This window comes from Sinohyriopsis cumingii, chromosome 11, assembly GCF_028554795.1.
Source record: "Sinohyriopsis cumingii isolate HCF-2022 chromosome 11, ASM2855479v2, whole genome shotgun sequence".
Classification (NCBI taxonomy): domain Eukaryota; kingdom Metazoa; phylum Mollusca; class Bivalvia; order Unionida; family Unionidae; genus Sinohyriopsis; species Sinohyriopsis cumingii.
The window spans coordinates 90,609,678-90,637,556 of NC_142971.1; the positions used below are offsets into that span (position 1 = coordinate 90,609,678).

At 34.7% G+C, this 27,879-nt stretch overlaps 1 protein-coding gene and 1 long non-coding RNA gene across 3 annotated transcripts; one reads left to right on the forward strand and one right to left on the reverse strand.

Moving 5' to 3' along the window:
- Nucleotides 1–1,062: 1,062 nt before the first annotated feature.
- On the reverse strand, nucleotides 1,063–2,393 carry LOC149788973 (uncharacterized). The gene is made up of 2 exons (XR_016424281.1): nucleotides 1,772–2,393; nucleotides 1,063–1,593 (listed from the first exon to the last, which is right to left on the reverse strand). It is a non-coding gene; the product is annotated as an uncharacterized LOC149788973 (long non-coding RNA).
- A 46-nt stretch (nucleotides 2,394–2,439) lies between these two features.
- On the forward strand, nucleotides 2,440–27,596 carry LOC149788974 (ras-like GTP-binding protein RHO). Of its 2 annotated transcripts, none has more exons than XM_089975130.1 (3): nucleotides 2,440–2,583; nucleotides 7,463–7,632; nucleotides 20,440–27,596. In XM_089975130.1, exons 2-3 carry the CDS (start codon nucleotides 7,477–7,479, stop codon nucleotides 20,860–20,862), a joined length of 579 nt encoding a protein of 192 aa, XP_089831256.1. In that variant the 5' UTR covers nucleotides 2,440–2,583; nucleotides 7,463–7,476; the 3' UTR covers nucleotides 20,863–27,596. The 2 variants fall into 2 exon arrangements, with proteins under 2 accessions (XP_089831256.1, XP_089831255.1); XM_089975129.1 differs by lacking the exon at nucleotides 20,440–27,596 and adding an exon at nucleotides 11,010–14,770.
- Nucleotides 27,597–27,879: the final 283 nt, after the last annotated feature.

Below are 27,879 nucleotides of genomic sequence, written 5' to 3' on the forward strand. Positions count from 1 at the left end.
ACCCAAAGGCCCTTTTCATGGCCACTCCAATCTCTCGAAAAGAGATAGACTTTCAATTGCCTACCCCATTTTTTTTATTTATTTTTTTTTTGGTTTAAAAAAAATAGAGACCCCTCCCTGTTTCAATTTTCGTATGTTCCATTTCCATAGACCCATCAGGTCGGGACTTTATTAAAATAGGGTCCCGACCCTGTTCCATTTTCCCTTGTCGCTCAACAGACCCAAGATTTTTTTTTTTTCCATGTTCAATTCCCCTTGAGGCTAGAGTGACCCATGATTTTTTCCCATGTTAAATTCCCCTTGAGGCTAGAGTTGCCCATGATTTTTTCCCATGTTAAATTTCCATTGAGGCTAGAGTTGCCCAAGGGGTCCTGTAATGCTAATTTCCATTGAGGCTAGGGTGCCCCACTTCACTACTAACATCCCCCCACATCTGCATCGCCAGGAAGCAGCCACAAAAGTGTTGGCTAAGGTCTATGCCAATGAGAAACTTCACTGTAATGGAGATCACCTCACATTCAGCAGTTCGCTTGACTTCGAGACGCCCAGTCTGGTTAGGTCCGGTACCGAAGAATATGACAGCTATTTCGGCATGGAGTGTCGAGTGGTCTTCATCTGATGTTGTAAACCGCTCCCTCGTAGCTGAGCCATCTGTCTGCCCTCCTAGCTTCAACATTCCACGTCATCTGCAGACCACACTGAATCGCTTTCGGACAGGAGAGGGTCGTTGTAACTTTGTCCGATGGGGCCAGGCCACTGTTGCCGTGGAGCTCTTCAGACCATGTCACACATGGTGAACATATGTCCACTGACAAAGTTCCCCGGTGGACTGCAGGCTCTGCATCTTTCTGACGATGACGTTAATTTATTTTGTTATTGTCCAAGCGTGTAATCAATAAAAACAGGATTTATTCTTTATTTGGTATCCGGCTATTACTATTATACAACTAGTTTGAACTTTTATTTTAGTTATGAAGAAAATTATCAGGAAATGCAAAATTGTCGTCTTTGTGGCAATTCTGGCAAGATTATGACACGCAAGTCAGCGTAAAAAAACAAACAAAACCGAAACTGTTTAATGACAATGCAAATATTTGTCAGAGATAATGAACCGTACTTAATGGAAATACACATCATTTAAACAAAAAAATGGCAAAACATAAAATAAGTTTTAATGGCACTGTCGTTGCGTGCACACTGTTTACAGTTCCCCCAATCACGTGGCAGGCTCGCGCGTGCGTATCCGGCTGTTTCGAAAAAGTTTCTCGGCTGTTAATGAAAAAGACGCATTTAGGTGGTAATTAGATAGCCGTATCTACTGTCCAAGTAAATGAACACGCATCTGGTCTTTACATTGTACATGAATATTTGAACTGAACCCTTTTGGGGCTGCAGCAGATAGATATTGTTTTACAAGAGCATATCTGATTCATCACCATCACCAATACCACAGTTAGAAGTGCTTACTTCCTTTAAAAGGTATAAATGGGGCTACTATTTTCACTTCCACGCGTTCCCTCACCGGTTTTACACAAAAATCCTCTGAATCTGGACATTGAAATAAATGCTTCATATCCTCATTGTTGGGGCAGCCTGCAAAAGAAAAGAAAAAAAGATAACTGTCTTCTCGCCACAGGAACCTTAACGAAATGTCTAAGCTTTCTAAGGTGTATTTTTTTGCATTTTTATATAATTGATGTCGTTTGTGCTTGAAATCGGCATGGGTGTACAAACAAATGTAAATGTGTTTGAATATTATACTACTACAGACATTAATTATATCCCTTCAAAACAGTTCCCACCACATTCATCCTTACTATGACCGCCATCGCTGACCAGCATTTACTGATATATCATTATTATTTATTGTCTCAAAAGTCTATCTACTATACATGTAACTAACAAACCCAACCCACAAACAATAGTACCTTAATCCACGTTATATTTAGCAGCGAGACTTCAATTCAGTTTTCTATCCAATCAGATTCAGGTACTATTAATAGCAGCCATAAATTATTATAAATGGTTTTCATTCAATGAGCTGTGGGTGTAGTTCTATGTGATTATTTTCTTTGGATATGTAACAATCTGTTTCTGTACATAGCCTGAAAGGAAATAACTCTTCATCAACGAACTAAAATAGTTCATGATATGAATTTGATTTGCTGTCACATACAAAGAGGTAAATATCTTGTTTTTCAGCCCTGAAATACCTTTTTTGGTTTTACATTGTCGGTAAAGCTTAAAATTTTACATATGGAAGGAAAGATATAAACAGTATTTAACTACTTCTTATTTACAGTTTAATATGTAAATTATATGTTGTATCCACATATCCATACGTGATTTAAATTTGCTTTCCTGTAAATCAAAATTGACCGATAACCGGAAGTGATAACCGGAAGTGGTAACACAGAAGTCGACTTCTATATCGAGAAGAGTACCAGTCTGCCAGGCTAAAATACCCCTGAATATCTCAATCGAGAGATCCCCCTCTAGGAAGTAATTGAGGTGTGGTCATACATCTCATGAAAAGTCACGGATAAACGGAAGAGAGCGAGTCATAATATCTTATATACTTAAGTAAGTAACAATGAATTAGAAAAGAGAATGATTGTCGAGAATTCATAAATGGCCCTCATGATCATTTTTAAAGGTTAATAAGCATTTATTGCTAGTTGTGATGCACCCCATGTTTTACGTTCCTTTTGTTCACAAGACGATATCGAATCACATTAACTTCCGAATGGAAGAAAGCTTATATTTGCTTTTGTATCGAGGCAAATGCCAAAAAATGCAAAAATCATGTCAAATAACGTATCGTGATAATTTTATGAATGTATAGGATGGTATATTTTGTGGGCAAAAACAATTCTCAAGTCCCAAGGAGCGTTTGAATTCCTTGTCCGCCATCTTGATGACATCATCGCCTGACCATTTGCTTCCTGGCTGTTCCTTGATGTAATATTGGAAAATGTTGATGTGAAATTTATATTTTAAATTTGATCAGTTCGTGATATATCATATATAAGAACTTTCTGCTTAGATAAGATGCATTCTTACCCAGTTACATTTGGTGCAGTGGCATCCATGCTCATTTTACACTCTTCCCTAGCTTAGACAGTGATCTATTTATTTTGCCCGCACGGCTTTTTCATAATGTATGCGAATCAGTACTGTTGAAGAAAGATTGTTATAGCAACATTAGTAATAATTCACTTTAATGTAATATGTTTACCCTGTTTTTTATGGAATTATTTAAGATTTATTTTGTCAAGTTAGACGATATGACAGTCTGAGTTTCCTCTGACCCCTCCCACCACATTATTTGGACATCTGTGTTGGGGTGTAGGGTCAAAGTCAATAACCTTAGAAATATTGGAATTTAGTTGCCACAGTGGTGGTGGCATAGGGTGGCTGCTTATCAACGATGGTTTTGTTGCTTTTGTATCATATGACTATGTTGACGTATTGTATTGATAAATCTCGCTTTGTCCATGTTGTAGCGATAACATAGTAACTAGACGGTGCTTCAGTCGGGCCAAGTGCCACCATTTTTTCTATTTTTGTACAGAAAGGGTACCCCACTTTACGGGGCTTCCATTCTTTTAGCTTTGATTGGATTATTTCCTGAATAGCAGGAACATTTTACGTCATAGTCTGCGCAAAGGAATCAAGTTGGCTTTTCTTTTAAACTATACATTATTAGTAAGAATTTGATGCATCTCAGAGAAAAGTTTCATGAAAAATCCACAAAACGTGTGGATCATGGAGGGTTTCATGTGGGAGAGGTTTTATCTGTTTCTAAATATAGAATGTGCCAAGAATATTTTGGTACTTATCTTCGTTTGGTGGGAATAGAATTGTATCATAACATGCCCTCCATCTCATCTTTAACCAGAAATGTATCAGTTCTCTCTCTTGAGCACCAGGTAGAGGTAGCAACTACACAGTCTGATATATCAATAAAGTAAAACGAAATCTGTGATAACAAGAAATGACCTTATCTGTTTAAGAAATGTACATTAAGATGATTTATTGTAAGGTACATTAATGACAAAATGTTAAACTCCTTTGGTAGCAACTGTATACTCTGTGAATATAAATATAATTGCTACTGCTGATAGTAACCAGCCATTTGTTTTTATTACTGCTACAAAATAGTAGAAAACCTGTTTGATACCTTTGGATATGAAATTAATGTAGTAGTAAAAAAAAAGATTAATATAAATTTATCTATGTATCTTCACAGATGTGATTGTTTTCTGTTTGAAGAAAAAGAATCTCCCCCCCCCTCCGGCCAATAATAATTTAAAAAGAAACTTGTAAGGTTGCTCAAAGCTCAGGCTGTTGTAGCATCCATACCCCCCTGCATAAACATCTTCATTTGTCTGTGATTTCATTATTATTTTACACTGTTTAAAAAATAAGTTAATATTGTTATGACAAAAAATGCCAGCACAAGCCAACTATGCAATAAAGCAACTGCAAAATAAATAAAAAGTATATACAGTACTGTATTTAACTTTTCATAAGAAATAATACAGAAAAGAAAACTATTTTATGTAAACTTGGCCATAAAAACAGTATTTTTAAATGAATTAGTCTAAACAAATCCTCGTACATATAGGCATTTAAAAGGAATACCTGGATTGTCTTCTAACATTGTCCTTAGATTTCTTTTGAAATAAGGAGGCAGATGCTACCAGATCCTTTTGTTAGTTTGCTTTTGGATTGGTCATATACTCCAGACATGATTCCTTTTTTTTTTTTATTATGTCCAATCCAGGGTTTTAAACGGTCTTCTGTCCCATTCCTTCAATGACCCTTGTAATGTATTCGCTCCATATATTAGTTAGTCCACGAAGCTCGTAAAGAGTATTTTGATTGGTCAAAAGTTTAAATTCATCCAGTGAATCTTCGTGTAAATGAAACTGATGGCAATGGAAAGAAGCGTGCTTACAAAAAATGGCGTCCCAAGTTGTTGAGAGAGACCATGACACGAGAAGTTTAGATAAAGGTTTTAAAAAATGTATGGAAATGGGAATGGTTGGAGCGAAAAGTCGATGGAAATTTAGTTGGTCAGTTTATAAGAAAACTAAACGCTCAATGACTGGCATTTTGTGACCTCTGCAATAAGGATATAAATTATGTGGTTGGAAGAGTCTGGAACAGATGTAGCCCTCTGTCAGAATATGTGCACTGCATGTTGCCAACACAAGCTGGAGCTTGAAAGGAAAAAGGCTCTCGTTGAGAAGGAAAAGAAACGATTGCACATTGAGCCAACAATATCATTGGTGACAAAAAGAGCTCGACTGGCATATCAACAGGTTTTGAACAGTTGACAAAAAGACGTGAATATACGGGATTATATGTATATAGGTGATGTACTTGGGTGTTTATTTTACAGATTTGTTATGAAAAGTGTAATATGTTGGCAGCAAAAAAATGCCTAATTATTGACTTAATTATGATGTGAACACTGACATGTATTGGAGAACAAATTCATGTGACAATAAATATTGTAAAATTATACAAGTTGAAAATTTTTGGTAAGTTAATTTTTCAGATGATTATTTTGTTATATATTATGATCATAAGTTGCACCAGGAGCAGCTTTTCATGAGTATAAAATGCGCTGCCCCTCGAAACCCAGTTGGGGGAGGACCCCCCCCCCCCCCCCGCCCTGTTCAGATTTTCAGCTTTTTTTTTTTAATGGAAGACAAAAATCATGTCTGATACTCATAATTGTAAATTCTGAGTAATTAAAGCTGCAAATTCTGGATTGGCCAAGGCACATTTCCCAAAAATATCCTTTTATATACCACATACATTTGTAAATTATGCTTCAAGAACAGTCTGATTATGTGCTCTAGTGACTGTTTCATTAAATAACCATCAGAAACATACCATTACTGGATTTTTTTTTTGTTTGTTTGCAAAAAAATAGTTCAGCATTCTTCTGCAACGTCCCATCTTCAGTTAACTTTGGCCAAATGTCATTAGATTCAAAAGATTGGAAATTTAATTTATGTTTTATGCCACCATTGGTAGTGATTGTTAGCATAATCTTTTTTCTTGCAAACAGGAAACTGTCGAAGCACAATAAGCATGTTCCAATCACTATGGAAAATGGAACAATCAGATTCCGTTCTTTTATTTAAGTTGGTGCTCACACCATTTGGTGACTACTCTAGTGGCTAGAGCGTCTGCCTCAGATGTGGGTGGTCATGGTTTCAATCCCTGGCCAAGTCATACCAAAGACTTACAAAAATGGTACTAACAGCTGCCTCGCTTGGGACTCAGCATTAAGAGGTTGGTGTTAGGACTGGTTGGCCTGGTATCAGGATAATGTGACTTGGTGGGACATCATGCGCCATGTCTGCTTGATTGCATATTGGGCTAAGCGACCAGATTGTTGGCCAGTCATCACAACTCTCACGATAAAACAGGACTGGTATGATTAATTAGCAGTGTTTTTGCTCAACCCAAATACTTAAGTGGATCAACCTTTGATTTTAGTCAACTGAGTCAATGCAGTTAATGAAATGCACCATACTATCAGAAGTGTTGGTTTCCTTTATGAACTTGACAAAATTATTTGCACCTTGTATATACATTGTTTTTATTCTTTTGCATTCATATAGGATGTGCAGTTTATTTTCCCTTTTCACTATTCCCAAAATGTAAATCAGTTGTTTTGTCTGGAATTGATGAAAGATGTGCACTTTAAGCCTTAAAATGAAGAAACAAAAAATGTATTAAACAAATGCTTGAGAAATAAGTTTTCACACAAATATATTATACATTTTGTTACACTAGAGGTTTTCAGTTTTCTTGCTATGATATGATAGTATCATTATTTACATGAGCAATAATGGAAAGGAATGGACTGGAAATCCAGCCTTCTCAAACTTCTTTCAGGGATTGATTGATTGATAGAACCAAATTTCTTGCCTTGAATCTGTTACAATATTAGCACCAAGTTCAACGCCATTCTTCTCCTGGAGTGCACACATCATTCCCATATCATAAAACTCCAAATTTAGGGATATTATGTAAATGCTGGCTAGTGTCATGCACATTACATTGCTGCACAGGTCCTGAGCTGTCCTGAGACTTGGATTTGTTCAATCCAGAATTTGTCAATAACTAAAACATTTTTGCTATTTGTCTATCCTGCCTTCCCACTTTAATTTGTCCCCAAAAGCTCCCTTAGAAAAAATACCCACAAAAATGGAAAATTATGGAGCTTGACAAAATTTTAATGCATTTATCAGTTGGCGTTAAAGAAATGTAGGAAGTAGGGTGCAAGAAAGCCTGGAGGAAGACGATTTGATAGGCACAGGAAAGTATTTTAGTCTCTGTTAGGCATGAAGGTTGCCACATTAGCATTTAGCCAACTGTAAGTTGAAGGAGAAAAAATGGTGACTGTTCTTTTTCATCCACTTAATACTTTCAGAATTTGATGAACCAATGGCGGCTATACGAAAGAAACTGGTTATAGTTGGTGATGGTGCTTGTGGTAAAACCTGTCTGCTGATAGTCTTCAGTAAAGACCAGTTCCCTGAAGTATATGTGCCAACTGTATTTGAAAACTATGTAGCTGATATTGAAGTAGATGGAAAACAGGTATGTGTGATACAGATTGTAATTTACAGCAATACACATATAGCATCAATAGGTTTAGACACTTGACACAAGAAACATTTTGCTTGTAGCTCGTGTTCATTTATCTAAATAATGGATACATAGTTCAAGTCTATCTGCAATCAGCTGATGGTAGAGCAGTTTATTGAAAATTAAATAGCATTGTTTTCTGGCCTGTATTTCATAACTAGTGATCAAAGGAAATGTGTGACATGTTGAGGTTGGTAACTTGTTTATCTTTTTACGAAACTTACTTATCTTCATCCTGGCTTATTTGCTTGTAACCAGACCCATTTAGTCTGTTATGTGATGTTTTCCAATAACTTGATTGTCTCCCAATAAATGCAACTTTTGACAATAGAGAGTACATTGTTTTGGGCAAGAAAATTGTATAACATACTACACAAGTGAGATGTACTTTCATTATTTATTATTATACACAGAGATAAAGTAAGAAGCTAACAACCTCTGCAAGTTGCACACTTCATGGCTCTATATAAAATAAAGGCTCAGAAATACCCCACCCCCTGTTTTTGTTTGCTGAAAATATTTGGTATATGAACAAACAAGTAATCATTTGAACATGTGGTCTAGCAGTGACTGACAGTCAGTCTTGTATAAGCCTAAACCAGATTTTTAACACACATTAAGCAGGCAAATAGCACTGTTTGGACTCTGTTGCTTTAAATGCAAGGAAGATGGTGACTTTTCTGGTTGGACTACTAGCAATCTTGCAACAGGAGCGGTACTGGCTTAGTTGTACTCATGCCAGGATTGGCTACCATGGTCTGTCTTTGGGTAAGGCACTGCAGATGTCTTAGAAACGCTTAATCGCACATATTTGGATGCATTTTTTTAAAAATCTGCAGCGAAGAAAATCTTGTGTGCAGGAGTCTTCTGTATGCATGCAATAGCTGGGTGGCAAATTCAAGGGCTTGCCAGTCCTGCTTCAACCACTTGCTGAGTGGGAAAATGTTGGTCTTTTAAGTATTTTAGCTGTGCTGATATTTACAATGACCGAATTCAGTGGCTGAAAGATTCCTAGTTGTGCATGTTGTCATTATAAGAATACATCAAAAGAACACAATGCAGTAGCTGGGTAGCAAGATCAGAGACTTTGACCAGCCCCTGACTGGTATGAAAAATGTGCTTTTACTTACAGTGAGTGAATTCAGAGGCAGAAAAACCAAGAGATGTACTTGATGTCATTTTTAAGAGTACATCAAATGAACCACTTTAGTTTTCATTATTTGTGTTCATTTTTTAGTGTAGCTGAATAAGTAGAACATGTGACCTTGAAATCAAGACACATCAAGACTACGACACAGTGCCATTTGCAAATTTGGATAAGTATTTTAGAGTTAAACAGCAAATTGATGAAGATTGTAATGAGATTCAGAATAGTGCTAAAGTTGCTATAATTGATAGCTCGGATGGAGCAGTGTCCACATGTAAGAAAGTTTGTGATGCATGTCTTAGTGTTTGGAATAACCCCATTCCTTGGATTGACTAAATTCAGTCTCACTACGATGGACAAACGACGAGCTGTCAGTGGTGTAAAATATACGGAAAATTAAACTCTGTGGCAACCACATGTTCTTCTCATCTGGACATTTGACCACTTTAGGTATGACCAATATGCTTCTGGGAAAGATTGCTGGTGGGTCTTCAGTTTTTAAAAAAAAAACGAACTAGGAGTCGGGGCCCCCAAGTTTTTAAATCCTATCAAGACCTCAGTACTAAATACCAATGGACTTGGCTCTAAATAAACTACATGTGTTGTTCACTAAAACACCAGTCCAAACCAATCTCACAGCTTGTATACATCAGCATCATCCATCAGAGCAAGTCATATTTATTTATCTTTAAACTGAAAACTCATTTCTTACATGAATCTAGAAACTATCATGCTCATTTTTCCCAAAAAGAGGAGATATAACATTATTTATTTTTATGAAACTTGAGGTGCTGACAATTGGCATTACATTCATTCTCAAAATGGGCAGGTTGGTAGCAATGTATCAATATTATATTGCAGTATAGTCATTTTTGTTGCAATATATTAACAGATATGGTATGCAATATCATCACTATCATGGTTGAATTCAATCCTGAGCGACATTCATTGATAGTTTTCATGTAATCATTCATCTCATTGGCTGAGCTTGTATTGTCAAGCTTTTGGTTGTTAGTTACATATATGCGTATTTTTGAGCATCCAGGTTAATCGGATTATGACAGCTGACCTTGACCACTGATCCACTGCTGTATATTGAATTTTGACACAACAATAAAGATTATTAAATGGTCCACAACAATAAAGAATGTCAAATGGGGATATCACATGTTCCTAATTATCTGTGGCTCTACATTATGTCCAGCCATGACAGTGATAGGGCGTGTTTTCCTTGACACCAGTCAATTGTTTGTCACATCGTTATTACATTTTGCATTTAGATCAGCTTGAGACGCTGTGAACGGTGTTCATGTTACATGTACATGTTTCAAATCCATGAATGGAGAAGGGACTTGTACGTTATATAAAAACATTTCTGATTGAAGTGGGTATTAATGATAGAATATTACTCAATTTGTTTTTGTATTCTGTGTATTATTATCTTTCAAAAGAGTTTAATATTGTTTCTGACATCTTAATAGTGAGCAAAATTTAAGTTCAAAATGATTTAATTCATGTGTTTGATAATGGCAGGTGGTCTATGTGCCTTTTTTAAAAAATTTTGCTTCTGTGCAATTGTTATTTAAATTCTAGACTGAAGATAATGGTAAATGATATATTGAGTTTTTAGATTTATCACATTTCATTATACAGTGGCTAGAATTTGTCTTTGCTTATGGGTCATTGTTGTAGATGTCACTGTTGCTTCATTCATTTAAATGAAGTTTGAATATAGCACAGCACATTATTGTCACATCCCATTCATTCAGTGCTAATCAGTGTAAAGATTTGTTCTTATAGTTTCTTTTTCACGGTACACTCCAATCACCGGTCGCGCAGTTTTTCATCAGCTGAAATGGCTTCCTCCTTCCACTGTGTTAAAATATGTTTGATCACATATTTGGCCAGAAGCGGTGAGTTTAATTTAAAGTGTCCGCATGGAATGCACATTTTTAGTTTATATGGAGCGTCCGTCAAGTCCCCTTTTTGTTGTTTTGTTTAGTCATTGAATGCTTTTATATTCATTTTTTTCTCTCTTCTCTCTTCCTGGGTTTGTTGTCTGTTAGGTGCAGTGCATGCATTTTTAGCTTGCTTGATGTTAGTAAAGCATGTCCATATTGAGTACTAGAGAGTTTATAAATTATTTCATTGTTTCTGATAGTTTTATATTCCTGTGTTATAGGTTGAATTAGCCCTTTGGGATACTGCTGGGCAAGAAGATTATGACCGACTTCGACCCCTCTCTTACCCTGATACTGATGTCATATTGATGTGCTTCTCCATTGACAGCCCAGACAGCTTAGAAAACATCCCAGAAAAGTGGACCCCAGAAGTGAGACACTTCTGTCCAAATGTTCCTATAATCCTTGTTGGAAACAAAAAAGATCTACGAAATGATGAGGGCACAAAAAGAGAACTTGCAAAAATGAAACAAGAACCAGTTAAGGTTGAAGATGGTAGAATAATGGCAGAGAAGATTCAGGCTTTTGCCTATCTTGAGTGTTCAGCTAAAACAAAGGATGGAGTGAGAGAAGTATTTGAAACTGCTACAAGAGCAGCATTGCAGGTCAAAAAGAAGAAGAAAGCTCGGTGCACAATGCTGTAAATGGGCCTCTGTGTGCATGAAGTAGACAGATTAAATCATTTGTGGACCAAATTGTAGACTTAGGGAATAACTGACATGCACTATCCATCTGTTGATAATTGTTGTTTATGGGTTTTGAAAAATCATTTATTTAATGACAAGATTTAACACAAGATGTTGATAAGCTCTGCTAATGTAAACCTTTTGTGTGATGCATTTTTGCGCAGCCATATGTGATACTCTATAAAAAAAATTGTCTTTCCATGCCCTTAGATGTAAACAGGATCATATATTATATTGTTTACAGTACTCAAGAATCATCGAAGAGCTATAATAATAATAAAAAAAAGATCCAGTTTGTCATGCAAGTCAGACCAGTTTTTTTTTTTTCCTTCATCCTTGTTGCAGTGGAAAGCAAAATTGGTCCTTGGTTTAAAATGTCATGAACCTTATTTTTAAAATTCCAGAAATAGTTTAATTCCACAAAGTGTTAAATAGGATGCTTTGTAATTTAACTCGGTAATTTGCATTGTTTATCATGTAAAAAAAAACATGTAAAATGTGTCTCATTCAGTATCCTGTTCAGAAACGTTCATTCTACCTGAGATTGCATCAAAATACATGCAAGTAAAAAAAAATGTCATCAGTATTCAAGGTATCTAAAGTGCTGGCAATCAAATATTCCACCAAAGTTACTGAATTAAATATTTGATTAGAATTTGGAATTATTCCCTTTTTCCTGTAACCTCTTATGCTTACAGTGTCCAATATTATTTTGGAATTAAGAAAGAGATGAGTTTTGAGACATTACCTTTTTTAGTCATAAAACATAAGTTTATTTAATTGCATCAGATACAAACACATAAAATGTCCAGCAAGAATTTGTCAAAAGTCCACAACATGATAACAGAGTTATCTAGCTGTTGTCCTTCTACACTAGGAGACAAACTTTCAGCCTCCAGATATTGGGTTCCTTGGAGGAAATATGGGGTCCAACTGAGAAAAGTGCAAAGTCCATAAGTAGGTATAAAATCATTACATTCAATGCAGAGTAATGAATAACTATAATTCTATCATTATTGCTATTTCTTTGTGTCTTAGTTCTTTTGAATATGGGAATTGTTTTTCTGTCAGCTGGTGGTGTTGTTTTTTTCATTCACGTTACTTTTTTGGGAAGACATAATTCATGTTTTCATAAAACTATTCAGGTCTAGTTATTTAATGTCAACAGGATGCACAGTCTAGACTATTGTGACTCCAAGACTAGCATTTGAAGAGTTTGGACTGTTGGTGCATCCTGATTAAAGGGAAATGGAACCTAACTGCATTAAATTAAATGGAAGGAATTAGTCTGTACATTTTATGCTATTCCCTGTATAGCTTGAGAGTTGTAGATGAGTACTAATACACTTATAAATAAGATTTATATAGAACAAAATTTCCGCACATATATAGGCTTTCTTTTACAGTATTCAAACTGATAAAAAAGAAATTGTTCATGTGAGTGGTGTCTTCAGCTTTGTCATGCTTTTTTGTTATTCATAAACTTGAAATTGGTTGTCATTCATGTAATGCACTCCATTTAAGATGAATGCAGATTTATAATTTGCAAGAAAACTTGTCTCAGTACTGAAACCCTTATTCTTGTCAAATGCTGATTTTGAAGAACCTTTGGCTGAAAAAAATGATTTAACTTTAGTGTACACAAATTAAAAAAAGAATTATTGAAATTGGAGCCTAATAAGCAAACTATGGAAGGTAGGGCTTGAATTGTTCAAAAAGTTACATTGGCAGATCTATCACTTTGGTGTCCATATATGTATGTAGGCACATCTTTCCACTCCACACCAAATGTTAAGCTTCAATATTAGTTTTATAGATTAGGCTCAATGTTACCAAAAAATTGTACTTCCTGCATGTGTATGTCTTTTCTTGGTAAATTAATGGTGAGCTGGACAAAAAGGGGGCTTCTGTGTGTATATAAATGTGCGTGTGTTGGTGTGCATGTGTAAAACACTCATTTTTCATCTCTTTTTTAAAAATTCTTTATATTGCAAATGAAGTCCATTGAAAGATGAAACCCAATGAGATCATTAGTAGTTTTTTAAAAAACAACAGTTGTTAGTGAAACATTGGCACTTAAGGATGTGCTCTTCATGCTCAGTTTTGTTTCTTAATTTTTTTTTATTTAAAATACCTTGGCCTATTGTTGTATTTTGTGATCATCATCTGAAGTTCATCCTTTAAAATGTTTTAACATGGTAATTTCAAATCTTAAAGCAATACCCCATGTAAAATTTAACTATTAACAAAATATAGATAGATGTGGTAGTACATTATTACATTATTATATTTTAAACAGTCTGTTGGTGTCTGTGGTGTTCACACTTGGGTATGTTTGATTAAGGGCAAATACTGTACATGATGTAATTAAAGACACTAAACATTTAACAAATGAAAATCACAGACACACAAGAAATCAATTTTCAGTTGCACCAAATGACTTGGCATCAATAATACACACACACACACACACAAAGATCATTTTCAGTAAATCTCTTGGGGACCCCGAGTGGTCTAAAGCGCTCTCCGTTACGGATCACTGCCATCTCACCTCTGTCTGCGCCAATTCAAGTATTCAGATTCAGCCAGTGTGGGTATGTGAGAAAGCTTGCCAGTAGCTTCTCGTGGGTCGGTGGTTCTCCCGGGTTCTTCCTCCACCATTAATACTGGCCGCCATGGTTAGCCTATCGTGTGCTGAAAAATGGCGTTAAACCCCACAACAACAACAACAGTAAATCTCTAGGAATCTATTGCATGTCATGGGAGCAGAAAATTCTCAAAACACAATGAATTAAGCATTTATAGTACATCATAATATACACTATTATGCATGCTTGATGTGATTTTAATTCGATAATGGCACCCATGGATCAAAAATTAACATAACACCCTATGTGTGTGTTGCATGTTGATGGAAAATTGAATAAAGTGATATTGATTGTAGACTCGATGTTCATTACAAAGTGAAAGGTTGGAATAAATTATGAATGTTTAAGCAGCTATCTTTCTAGCGTCTTTCATGTTTATTTATCACCATAGTTAACAATGTAATAATAAAACATCAAGTTGCAAGCCTACAACACAGAAACTAAGTTTGAACAAAAGTTGCATGGAAACTTTTATATATAATTATTTTTCATTCCTTTGAATACAGATTTTTTAAAACTATAACCTTTTATATACCAGTGTAGCTATGCTAATCTCGACCAACTTGATTATGTAAATGATTGTGATCTTGTGTAGACTGAACGGTGTACCAATGTTTATATCTCAATATTAAAAAGGAGATACTGCTATTAAGTCTTATTGTTTTTGTTCTGTTGTTTCTTAATGTTTAAATTTCATGTATTTTGAGTATACGCAGATTTTGAGCTGTAATGGTCATAGACCAGAAGAGCTTGTGGGGTGGTCTGTTTTTTGTTATCTATTGACACAAGTTTGTTTTCACTACTCTTAAACTATGTATAAGATTATCTTCAAACTTTACACAAACGTCTTGTTGTCTAGTTAGTTGAAAATGGCGCCAGCTATACAACCAATATGGCTGTAATGATGACAGTCTCCTTGTGACTAGTTCCCCTGAATATAACGGGAGATTTTCACCAGAAGTCTTCTAATCATGTCTACTTTATGTTAAATGGCGCCAAGCTGAAAACGTCGTGTACCGCAGCAACTAATTAGAAAATCATGTTACTGCTGAAGAACATCAGAGACAGATTGAACATTTGAAATTTTAATGGGAAAAAAATGATCATGTATTGAATTCATGGATATTCTTTTCTCCCAGTAGAGTGTCAGTCCCTCTAAGGGACTCTTGTTAAATTTTCCCATTCTGCATCTGAAGTTAATTTCTCACATATTCATGATTGTGGTGCATACACATTTTCCATTAAATTGTTTCATAAAGTGTTGGGGGGGGGCCCACTTGTTTAATTGTAGTTTTATACTTGTCAGGGTTTAATTCTTGGTTAATTTAGTATGCATCACTGATTAAAAAAACATTATATGCGCTTTGAAGACTCATTTTGAAAAGAAGCATGCTTTAAATGCTTCTGTTATGTTTGGAGAACTTGCATTTTGTGGTATACCATCTTTAGATAAATTGTGCCAAGATTTGGGGATATTGTTATTCTCAACATTTTTAATGATTATTAGCTCTCTTGGTTGTAAAGCCAAGTGAGCTTGTATGGCCCTGCATCTGTCATTCTGGATCAGTCCATCAACAGTTATTGCCACTCTGGAATCCATATTTTTAATCTGATTTATATCAAACTCTGAACATGGATTATATTCTCAGTCTTTGAAGAGTTTGATAATGAGCTAAATCTATGCCTATTATTGAGGTGTTCTTGCACCTGGTTGACTAATCTTGTTACCATTCTGGTGGTCATATTTATGACTTGATTTTGATCAGACTAGCAATATTTGGTTGTGTCATGAAAATCTTGAATCTAGTAATGAGCTTGATCATCTATTCTAGCAAGGTGCTCTTGTGTCCCATTGCCTGAGCCTTTTTACCCATCTGGAAGCCATATTTCATATCACTGATCAAACTTGATATATTGGCTTATGTGATCATGATCTTGGATGTGTTTGCTACTGAGTTGAAATCCACTCATATTGATGAGATAATCTTGCGTCATTTTGAGCTTTTACCATTCTGGAAACTGCATTTCAAATTCAGTTTTGATCAAGCTTCGATGTTACACTTGTATTATTAAAATCTTGTTTGAGTTCAGTGAGTAAGATGCATGCATGTTCATAAGATGTTCTTGCATCTGATTGACCTAGCTTGTTAGCACTCTGGAAACCATAATTTTTATCAGACTTTGAAATATGCATGCTTCAGTCGTCAAGATTGTAGTTTCAATAATGAGTGATATGCATGCATATTTGTAAGGAAATTGAAGAAATGTATTCTAGTCTAACTACAAAACTGATTCAGAGCATATAATGCTGGAAAATGTATTATTTGTTGCAGATGTTAATAAATCCAAACTGCATGTGTCTGTGATGATTTGTGCTTGAATTTCTTTAATAAAAGTAGAAACAGTTCAAGATGTTTGTGACTTCGATGTTTTACTAATAACCCTGCCTTTATTTCTTTTGGGGGAGAGGCTGTTGGGCCCCACACTTGGACCTCTTATTTGTTGGGGATGCAAAAACTCCCATGTTGATCACCATAAACTTGAGTGTTTCAGTGTCATATACAAATATACTTTATTTTTTAAAATGCTTTTTCCCATGGGAACTTTGATACTTGTTGCCAAACGAAAGACTTCTGATGGACCTGATTCATGTTAGATTGGCTCAAAAATCAGTTAAAGTATCTAATTCTAATAAAGAAAACAATACCTGAAAGATGCAAAAATTTGTAGAAAGAATAGGTAAGTGGTATAATTAAAAGTGAAAAGAATGACTTCCAGTTCATTCTAGGAAAATTACTTGCCAGGATGAGTGGAGGATGTATGTTTGACAGTGTGCAGGAGATACTCTGATTGTGAATATTTAAAACAACAAACTCATGACACTGATGAGGTTGATGGAAGGAAGTCCAGAACGAAGGATTTTGATCCTAAGCCTGCAGTGGAGAAGTTTAAGAAAATGAGTAGGCTGAAAAAGGAATAAAAAAGTGAATGGAGTATAGTCATTACAGCATGTTAGCATATTTTGTTGTTGAACTAGAGTTATTAAAGAAATTAATATATAAAAGAAACTACTTGATTCTCATTAGCTACACACAAAATGAAAGAATGGCAGGATTCTTCTTAATGCTGTGAATTCATAACGATCACAATGAAGGATCGTAGTAGCATCCTTTTTGACTGATCTGGTGGCGTAAGTGGTTAGATCATCCAACTTGGATGCTGGAGGATGCTGGTTCAAACCTTGGTTGAGTCGTACCAAAGACTTTTAAAAATAGTAAGAGCATCTGCCTAGCTTGGTGCTCAGTGTTAAGATGTTGGTATTAGGACTGGTAGGCCTGGTGTCAGGATGATATGACTGGGTGAGACATGATGCCACATGTATGTGGCTTAATGCTAAACATCACTGTAAACTGCCAACCTGCAGACTTCATAGCAATATGACTCCGATTGTTAAAGATACTTGAAAAATCCAAAGTACACACAGCATCCCTTTTGTTTGATAGGTGTCTTTTGCTTTATATAGAAAGAATTGATAACATTATCTTTCTTTAAAAATACCTGTGTCTTATCGATCGTGATATCCTTGCCCAGATGAGTTTAAAAAAAAAACAAGGAGCTAAGTTGTCTAGGAACAATGAGTTTATTGATTGGTAAGCAAACTGAGCATAAATGTTTATGAAGTTGGAAAACCACATATTCTTGCTGTATTTAAAAAATGGAATAAAAATTATTTTCACATAATTACTTTGGTGATTTTTAAAAATTAAACATGTAATTCTCAAAAATGTTATGATCTGTGTACCATTCAATAATTCAAACTTAATTCTTTTGGTATTTAGTGGAAGGGATTATGAAACTATTCAGTTTCAATTTTTAAGAGTTTTCTTGTGAGTATTTGTTCATCAGTTTCTGTCTTTTTTATTCTATAAATATTTAGAATAAAAAGAAGTTGCGCATTGTCAGAGTCCAAAATTGTTGAGATCTACTGTTTTTATTAGGTTAGAAAAAGAAGTGAATGACAATTTTAGTGTCTTACAGTGCCAGGACCACAAAAAAATGTGCATCTGTCCTTTTTTGCCAACCCTAGCACCCCCCATCCCAACCATGGTTTTAACAAAAAAAAATTTTTCCCCATGGTTTAAAAAAAAGTAGTTCCCAAAATTGATTTGTGCATCTAATGGAGCTGGCTTAGACCAGTAATTGATGTGCTTTATAATATATATATATATATATATATATATATATATATATATACTAATCATTATAATATAGATGTTTTATTTTTTTTTAAATCTTACCTACCCTTATTTTAAAACCAGTACCATAAAAAACACATTTATCTTTGGTGTGCCTAATGTTGTATATCCTTTGATTCACCTCAGAAATTTTTAAAAAAAAAGACATTTGGTTTCATTGATACATACATTATGAATCTTGCATTCTCTAGGGTAATACAAGAGCTAAAATTTGTTTTGTCAGACAATAAAATCTGAGGAGGAACCAAATATTGGGACCATTTTTTCAGTGGCTTTGCCTAACGGGAAGATACATTGCTACCATCCATTTTTATCACAGTTCTCAGTTGCTTTAGATTTTCGTTTTTTATTTTATTTTTTATAATAACACGGGGGATCATTTTCATTTTTATATTTTTCTGGTATCAACCTGTTCCAGATCCCAAGGAGGTCATTATTACTTTAAAAATACTGTTTAAACTTTTAGGTGCAAGATAAAGTTTCTGTTGTAAAGGCACTAATGTGATATATTGAATTTATGATGGATATTTTAAAAGTCTCTTATTGATAATCATAACACTCAAGAAATGGTTGTATCTTTGATTCCTGGATTTTTTTTCTTCAATCAGTCGAGTGTCAGACGCTTGGAGGATTCTTGTTAGTTCTGCTGGTCATAGACAGGAAGAGCTTATAGGATGGCCTATTGTCCTTCTGTTTGCATTGTTCATTACCATTACTCCAACTCAGGGTGATTGCCATGAAACTGTACACACCAATTCATCCCAAGGTCTTGTTCTAAATGAAAATAATGTTGAAAATTTTTTGTTTTCGTTGTCCTGAATGGATAGTTTCATCAAAATGGGGTTTTCACTAAAAGACTTTTTGTCATGTCTAATTGTCCTAAATGGTACCACGTTGATGTCCAGTCTTCTTTCCTGAACAAAAAGCTGTTCTGCCATGGCATTTTCACCACAAGACTTTTTATGTTGTCTAGTTTGCACATCCCCTATGAACACTATACCAGCTTAAAAATATTGTTGCTACTCCTGTGGATAGATGGTTGTATCAACATAGGCTTTTTACTAGATGGCTTCTTACGATGTTTAGTTGGTGATAAATGAAAATGGTGCTGATCTGACTTCTAATATGACCACCACATATGTCCATCTTAAAATCATCTTCTAGATGGCTGGTCATATTGACATTGTGCTTTTACCAAAAGGATTCTTATGATAACTGGTTGGGACAAAATGATTTTCATTATGGTCATCAATAGCAGACATCTAAAATGTTTATTATTATTACACCTTCAAAACAGAACGTTGTATCGACATGTTGCTTCTTATGATGTCTTTGTTGGTCCAGAAGTTTAAAATAGTGTCAATCTGACATTATGTCTAACCAAATAGCATATTTGCAAATACTGTTATTACAGAAGAGTATTGGAGATGGGTTTTTTTGTGGCATGGCCAGGAACAATAATAATGAGGCAACATCAAGGAGATTAAATCGACACTCTTTGAGTCTGTGTCAAAACCTGGCTGCAACCTTTTACATGGTTTTTTCATGATAAAAAACAATGTATGTACAATATATACCTGCTTATTTAGATTTTATAGGGAATATTTTGCTAGTTTTATTCAGTATGGTTATGAAATTGAAAATTCAGAATAATTAGTCCATTTACAGTCCAACTGCAAACTGCCGAGACCCAGATCTGCTGTTGTGTAATGTATCAGCAGATCTTGGTCTACAGGTGCATTATGATGCAGCCGATTAGGATCTTTGTTCTTTGCAGTTTGACTTATAAGTGAGTATATATGGTATTGTTTTAAACTTGTATCATGGCACAGGTTTTGAAGAACCATTACTAGATGCTCTCAATGACACTGATGGTGCTGAAAGATGATTTTCAAGGTAGACGAAACCAAAGGACCAAGAAAAAAATAGTTTGGTGTCCATTTATATTTAGACTTGCCTTATGTGGCATTTAACTTGTGATTCTTGAAGTGTGAAGTAGGAACATATAATTTAACTATTGTCCCATCTTCATTTGATCAGTTTCAAATTGTTACTTTTCAGGTTGAATTAGCCCTTTGGGATACTGCAGGGCAGGAAGACTATGACCGACTTCGACCCCTCTCTTACCCTGACACTGATGTTATCTTGATGTGCTTCTCAATTGACAGCCCAGACAGCTTAGAAAACATCCCAGAAAAATGGACCCCAGAAGTCAAGCACTTTTGTCCCAATGTTCCAATAATCTTGGTTGGAAATAAGAAGGATCTCCGCAATGATGAAAACACCAAGCGAGAACTGATGAAAATGAAGCAGGAGCCAGTTCGACCAGAAGAAGGGAGGGCTATGGCAGAAAAAATCAATGCATTTAGTTATTTAGAATGCTCAGCCAAAACCAAAGAGGGAGTTCGAGAGGTTTTTGAAACGGCCACACGTGCTGCCTTGCAGGTCAAGAAAAAGAAAAAGGGTGCTTGTATCCTGTTGTAATGATGCTAGGGAAGTTGTATTTAATTCTTCTTTTTAATTGGTTGGTCAGGGTTACATTTCCAAGACCAGTTTTTTGTATGTGCACATGAGGTACATGCATATTTTGTGTTAATGTCATTCTTTCTGCTGTCAAAGCATAAACTTAAACTGGCCAGAGAGTAAGCACAATCAAGTTGAGTTGAAACTGTATGTACAGAAATACAGCGGCATGTAACTTCCTACTGCAGGTGTAAAAGACACTTTAGAATCCTTTGCATGAATGTCGTTTCAGATCAAACTTTTTGTATTCGTTACATCATTTCTGAAAGGAAAAAGGAAGAATGGCTTGTTTTGTAACAGCATAGCTGTGCAAAACATCTATGGGCACTGCATAAGGAACTTTTAATTTAGTTTTTATTGTCTGCAGTACATTCTGTACTTGCTTATACAGTCTGTACTTGCCTATAGCGTCTGTACTTGATTATAGTCTGTACTTGCTTATACGTAGAGTCCAGTTGCAAACAACAAAGGCCATAATCTGCAGTAGATCAATTCTGTGCTGTTTGTACTACTGATTACCCTAACAAACTGCACAGACCCAGATTTGCTGGCGCATTATGCAAAAACAGATCTGGGTCTCTGCAGTTTTCAGTTGGAATTATATTATTAGCATGTATGTAGGGTGCGTTAGAAATCTACAAGCATTATTTCATCTACAAGTCCACAATAGTCACTCTGCAGCGTGTTGAAAACTTGGCAAATGTTTTCAGCTAGTAAAGTTTTAAATCACAAATGTGTACACTGTTTATCCTTGAAATAAATTAAAATTTTGTAGATTTATAAATAAGACAACACTTTTTTCAGCACATATACAAAAAGTTAATTCAGCTTTGAAAATATTTAGAATAAATATATAAAAGGATGTTTTTTTCAGACATTTGAAACCAAGGACAGTTGCTTATTTCTGCTACCAAAAGAAAATGCATGAAACATAAAGGAATTAAATTAATACAGAAAAAATACCAGTTTTCTTTGACCGTGTGCCCTAGATATTTGTTTATGCATTTCCTGGTCAGTTTAGGTTTTTGTTCTTAGCAGTTGAAATGAAATTGAGACACAGGCATTTGCAGTGGAAACAAAAGAACTCCCCTACAAGTTGATGGAGACAAGCCTATTATATGGATTATGTCTTATATTGCTATGATATTTGTATAGTATCTTGTGAGACTGGAAAAGATAACAAATATTGTTATTGAAAAGCATTTTTCATCCATAATATTTACTATCAGACCCTTGCTGCTGAGTAGCCATGGCAGTGAACAGCATAGTGAAAAGCCTGACCTCATAAATTAATTTTCTTTTTCTTTAAGTTGCTGTAGTCTGATATGTGTTTTTCTATTTCTGATGGTCATAGACCAGAATAGCTTAATTAAGGTATGGTTTGTTGTCCATCATCTATCAGTTAGCACAAATTTTTATCACTAATTTTCCTAAACTTCTTGGAGGATTGCTTCAGCCCGTGGTCTTTGTTCCTACACGATAATGGTGCTGCTCAGGTATCCAATATGGCAGTCATGACAGGCATCTTGAAAATCTTCTGTCACTACTCATCCTGAATGGATGGTCATATCAACATGGGGTTTTCACTGAAAGACTTGTATGATATTTATCTGATTCTAAGTAAAGATGGTGCCATTCTGAAATCCAATATGGCCACCATGGAAGCCATAAAAGATCTTGACTCTCCTTGAACATAAAGTCATTTTTATGTGGAGTTTTCACCAGAAGCTTTCTTATGGTGTCCATTTGGTCTTAAATAAGACTTGCTTGCTGTCTGTCTGATTCTTAATAAAAATTGTTCCGATTTGACATCCAGAATGGCCATCATGCAGTGGCCATCTTGAAAATCATGTTATCGCTGTTCCTTCTGAAAGAATAATTGTATCAACCTGAGGTTTTTAATGAAAAACTATTAATGATATCTGGTTGATCTTAAATGAAAATGGTGCAGATCGGATGTCCAATATGGCCACCATAAGTGGCTACCTTGAAAATCTTATTTCTGCTCCTGAATGAAAAGTTGTATCTTGAAAATAAAAGTCTTGCTGTCACTACTCCAGAATGGATGATCAGTATGACTGGGTGTTTTCACCAAAAGACTTCTAATAATGTCTACTTTGTCCTACGTGAAAATTATGCCAAGCTGACATCCAATATGCAGACAACAGCTGCTAATTTGAAGAAAAAAATGTATTGCAGAAGGGTTTTAGATAGTTCAACAGTTGACAGTTAAAAAGAATAAATAGTCTTAACTTGAATTCCTTGAAATTATTGTCACCAAGTAGAATGTCAGTCCCTTTGAGGAACTTATTTTACATGTGCTTTTAGTCTGTAAAATTGACTCTGCCTGATACAATACTTTGATCAGGCTTAGTACAAATAAGTGAGATGATTCTGCTAAATGAATAAATGTCTCCCAACAAAGTTCCAACTTAATACAGATCTGACTTTGTCTTCTAATTCTGTCTGCCTTGATGTTGATGTTAGATTAGTTGCACTTTAGACTTCACATCTGGTTTGTCAGTTGAAAAATGATTCTGGAATTGCAGTAGTTTTTTGGGGATTGCTTTTTTATGCCTCATACTGACCACCACTCATTTTATAAGTACATGGAAACCATTATTGGAAAAAGAAGCACATATAAATTGATTTTGAGAGAAACATTTTTGGATGTACATGCATGTTCTTTATTTTGTTTACATTGGGGGAGGGGTTATAGACTATTTCCCAGGCTTTTAAGTTATTTTGATGTTGCCCGTCACAAAGACGAGGCTGATTAAAAGCATGGTATCAGGATACTAAAGAGATAACATGCACAGGGTTATAACTGCATTTTTTTTTTGTTGCTGTTGCTGTAAATAGACAACTATAGAATCATGAAAATGTGATTTACCATGTGTTTTCATCCAGTTTTATTTTTAGTATTTTATTTGGAGGTCACCTTAGTGGAAAACTAGACTAAGTCACAGCAATCACTTTTCTTCTGCTGTAAGCATCATCATCAACAGTTAAAGGTTTAAAAGTTTTTAGCAGTGCTTTAATCATGTGCTTGGCATGCAGGCCCATGACTTGTTTTGTAAAATAACCATAGTTCATAATTTGATTAGAAGAGAAATTCTGGTTTGGAGAGCAGTAGATTATTTACCAGGCTTGAATGAACATTGGATAAATACATGCAGTTACAAATAGATGAAACTTTTGTGAACATTGTTTTTGTGTTATATGGGTTTTGACCCATCATGTGTTTACATTATAACAGTTGCATGGTGTAAATGAGCAGTGAGTGCTGTTAAAGTCATTTTTTTGAAACTGCCTCTGAAGGTTTTTTCTTGTATTTCAATTTATTTCAAAGTTGTTACAAAAACATCAATATACCTTAATAAACCAGTGTATTATCAACAATGTTTTATCAGATGCTAAAGCAGTTTTGAGTATCATTCTCCGACATAAAGGCTAATGCAAATAGCTTCATTGAAAAGACATTATTTTAGAGAAGATGCGTTTGAATGAAAAATACTGATTGTGTTTTTGTAAACGGTTTTCATTTCTACATTTTTCTTTCACTAAAACAAGGCACAGAAATATTCAAGTATTTAAGCTGTTTGTACATTATCAGGGTCCAACAGATTTCAAATTGGGTAGTAGCGCATGAAAAGGGTCTGGTAGGCCAGCATGAATTCATTAGCCCAGAGAATGGATATTAATGTGTAATTTGCTATGAAACTTTGTTACATTGTTTCCTAATTTCATTGATAATAGTTGTTTCTACTTATTTTCCAGTATATGTTTTACTGCTTACATTTAAATTGTGAATCAGTTTATTATATCATCTAGCAATGCACTAGGATACCTAAATTCCCCATTGTTCTGGGCACAACATTTGTATGACATCATTAAATTTATGCAGAAGTAATGATGCAATTTAAACTGTGAATGCATGAATGAATCTTACTCTACATCTGCTGGCAAAAGGGATCCTTTAAAAAAACTTTTAGTTATACCTATTGATACTATTAGTCTTGGATTAGATTTACATCAGTCTTTCCAGATGCTATCATCAGGACATCATTAACACCTTTAATTAAAAATTAGGTGACTGAGACCTCATTGTTGAGTATTCTTGGTAGAGGCATGTCTCAGTAATGAAATGTATCTATATTGTTGTAAAGGCTGATTGTGCTGATTAATTCGCCTCCTCTTCCCTCTTCCCCCCCCCCCCATCTTAGCTGTCTGATGGGTTGGTTTTTTTTCCTTCATAATTTCAGGTTAGCTGCAATGGCTGATTTTATTTCTTGTCTTTTGAAGCAAGGATAGTATTATTTCTTGGTTGTACATTGGCAGCTTCTGACCATCTGTTCTTTCATGTATGTTAATTAAAAAGTTTGTCACCCTCAGATTTTAAAGAAGAGATACAGTTTATATTCTGTGAGCACTGAAAAGGTTTTGAAAGATTGTATGATTATCTAGTCTTGAGACAGAGATTTATTTAGTGTAATGAATTAATGTTTGATAAATAATTACATAGGTACATTTTACTAGTACAGTTTAGTGTTGTTAATTTTCTTGTGCATATTATTAGCTGTTTTGGGCATTCGCTATTGCTTATACCATTTGATTTCTTTTGTATTCGCTTTGTAAACTGTAGTGTTATATTTCTGCTGGAATTTGGTGTGTAATATTTTAACACCTAATTCTTGATACAATTTTAGTAATTTTCAAATCCAGTTAAATTCTAGCTTTTTGTTTCATGCATTTCATCATTAGACTCATGGTGCAGTTATAATAATGTCTGAATGGTATGTATGCATTTGATACTTAATTGAACTGTGTAGTTTTTACTTGCATGCTAAATAAGGGTGCTTCAGAATTTCTAGAAACTCCATAAAAGATGATTCTAAGTTTTTGTAATGATCAAACAAAAGTTGAAAACCTGGAAAATTAGTTCAACTGTCATAAGAATTTTTTAGTCCAAAAGTGAACAGTAATGCAAATTTTGCAACTCTTCAGTTTGAAAAAAAGCTTGAACAAATAAAGCCTAATGCAGTCTTTGTATTGGAAGACAGACAAGTGATAACATTTGGTCTTTCAGATGAACTCGAACTCAGATGTTTTAATTAAAGTAACATATTGCATTCACCCTTTACATAATGCACCTTTCTGATAAAGATGTAAGCCTCAACCTTCCATTGCATAAAGTGTCTTCAGATTAAGGTTTACACTGTTGTCTGAAATTACAAGTAGAGTGAATACTGTAAACTCTCATCCACTAGTGCCTTCTTGAATGGCAAGTAGGAGTCATAGGTATACAGGCATTATTTAGAAGCAAATTGGTAACTGACACATGAAAAGACACACTTGCACTGATGCAGATCCATCAGAAAGACTTTTAGAAAGAAACTCTAAATATAGGAGCACTATTAAAAAAAATTCTTATTGTAAGGAAAATGAAAATAAATGATTTACCTGCATAATTAACCTATTGTTTTGTCATACAGGCCCTAATGCACCCCCGTTTCCTGTGATCAGTTAATGAATACTACAATTGCAAAACATGAGAAGCTTTACCTGTTTTTCAGGCACACTGGATGCTTGTTGGATATTTAGGCCTAATGTCCATCATCAAGCTGACTGCCACTGTATTCAAAATGATCGCAACTTGAACATTATTAAGATATTTTTCATGAAATTTTTGTTATATACTAAAATAATAACACAAATTCACATGGGTTAAGTCGAATAAAATGCTCTGATTTTGTATGATATTCGATGCCAGGGAGCTGGCATGGTTATTTTGGCTAAGATGATGGATCATTTCACTGGTGTTTCATCTTCCTCTGAGGAGTCTCTCTGTTCAAAGTTCTTTCTAGCAGTAGGAGCAATTTCCAGCATGTGATTCCTTTTTAGAGTACATTTTTTTGACCCAATAAAGCATAGTTGGCATCAGAAAAGTTGGTACTTTGGTAATATAAAATTGCTGAATTTTCATCTGTGTCATAAGCATCATGTGGTCTGTTGTCAGCTTTATGATTTTAGAAATTGGCAGGAGAGGAATAAAATGTATATACCTCTGCTTGACATGCTCAATGGTAAACACAAATTGTACTAGATCAAATCAATACAGAATGCAAAGAAACTACTTTCTTTTACATTTAACAATTAGCATTCATTCAGTCAATATGAAATTTGTCATTATAATTACTCTTTCAATCAACCAAAACTTTTTGTTAAAAAGATGAGTGTCGTTTAACAGACTGACAATCAACAGACTGGAGTATCCTAGTGCTGTTTGATTTTGTCTAAGTAGTCTACCATTGTCTGAATACTTTGATCGTGTTATACATTAGTTGTTCAAACCTTTATGCAAAGTACTTTAGAAGTATGATTTATTGATTCACTGTTTCATTATGGACTTCTGTTTGATTTTGATAATTTATTTGTAAAAAAAATAACTTTTTATTCCATTTAGAATGTATTTAAATTGATTATTAAACTGCATCATTTACTTTGTAAGGAAATAAATTTCAGATCTGATTTCTATACATTTATGCTTCTGTGGGTTTTTTTAAAGTTTTTTTTCTTTTTCTAAAATAACATAATATATAATAAAATAACATAATAAATATAATTTGAACTTTGGAAAAATACCATTGTAACTTTGGTTTGCTATAAGATGAATAAAGACTTACATGGTAAAATTTTGACTTGAATGATTTCAGCCTAATGTGAAACTGGTTTGTACTCTCCGTGGTGTAATATGGGGGTGGGGCTGGTCGTGGATATAGTTATTATAGCTAATTCTGCAAGTCATCATGAATGATATTAACACTGTTTGAATTGACATAGAGTTTAGAGCATCTCATTAGCACATTATGATTAACCCCTAGCGACGAGTTAACGTGGCAGGAGGTAGTAACCTACTGCCGAGCTCTGTAGCATCATGGTCATGCATGATACACTAAAGTGGGTGGTATTATAGAA

Coding starts and splice junctions, on each gene's coding strand:
- LOC149788974 (XM_089975130.1), top strand. CDS start 7,477: ATGGCGGCTATACGAAAGAAACTGGTTATAGTTGGTGATGGTGCTTGT. Junction 7,633..20,439: donor TTGAAGTAGATGGAAAACAG/GTATGTGTGATA, acceptor GTTACTTTTCAG/GTTGAATTAGCCCTTTGGGA.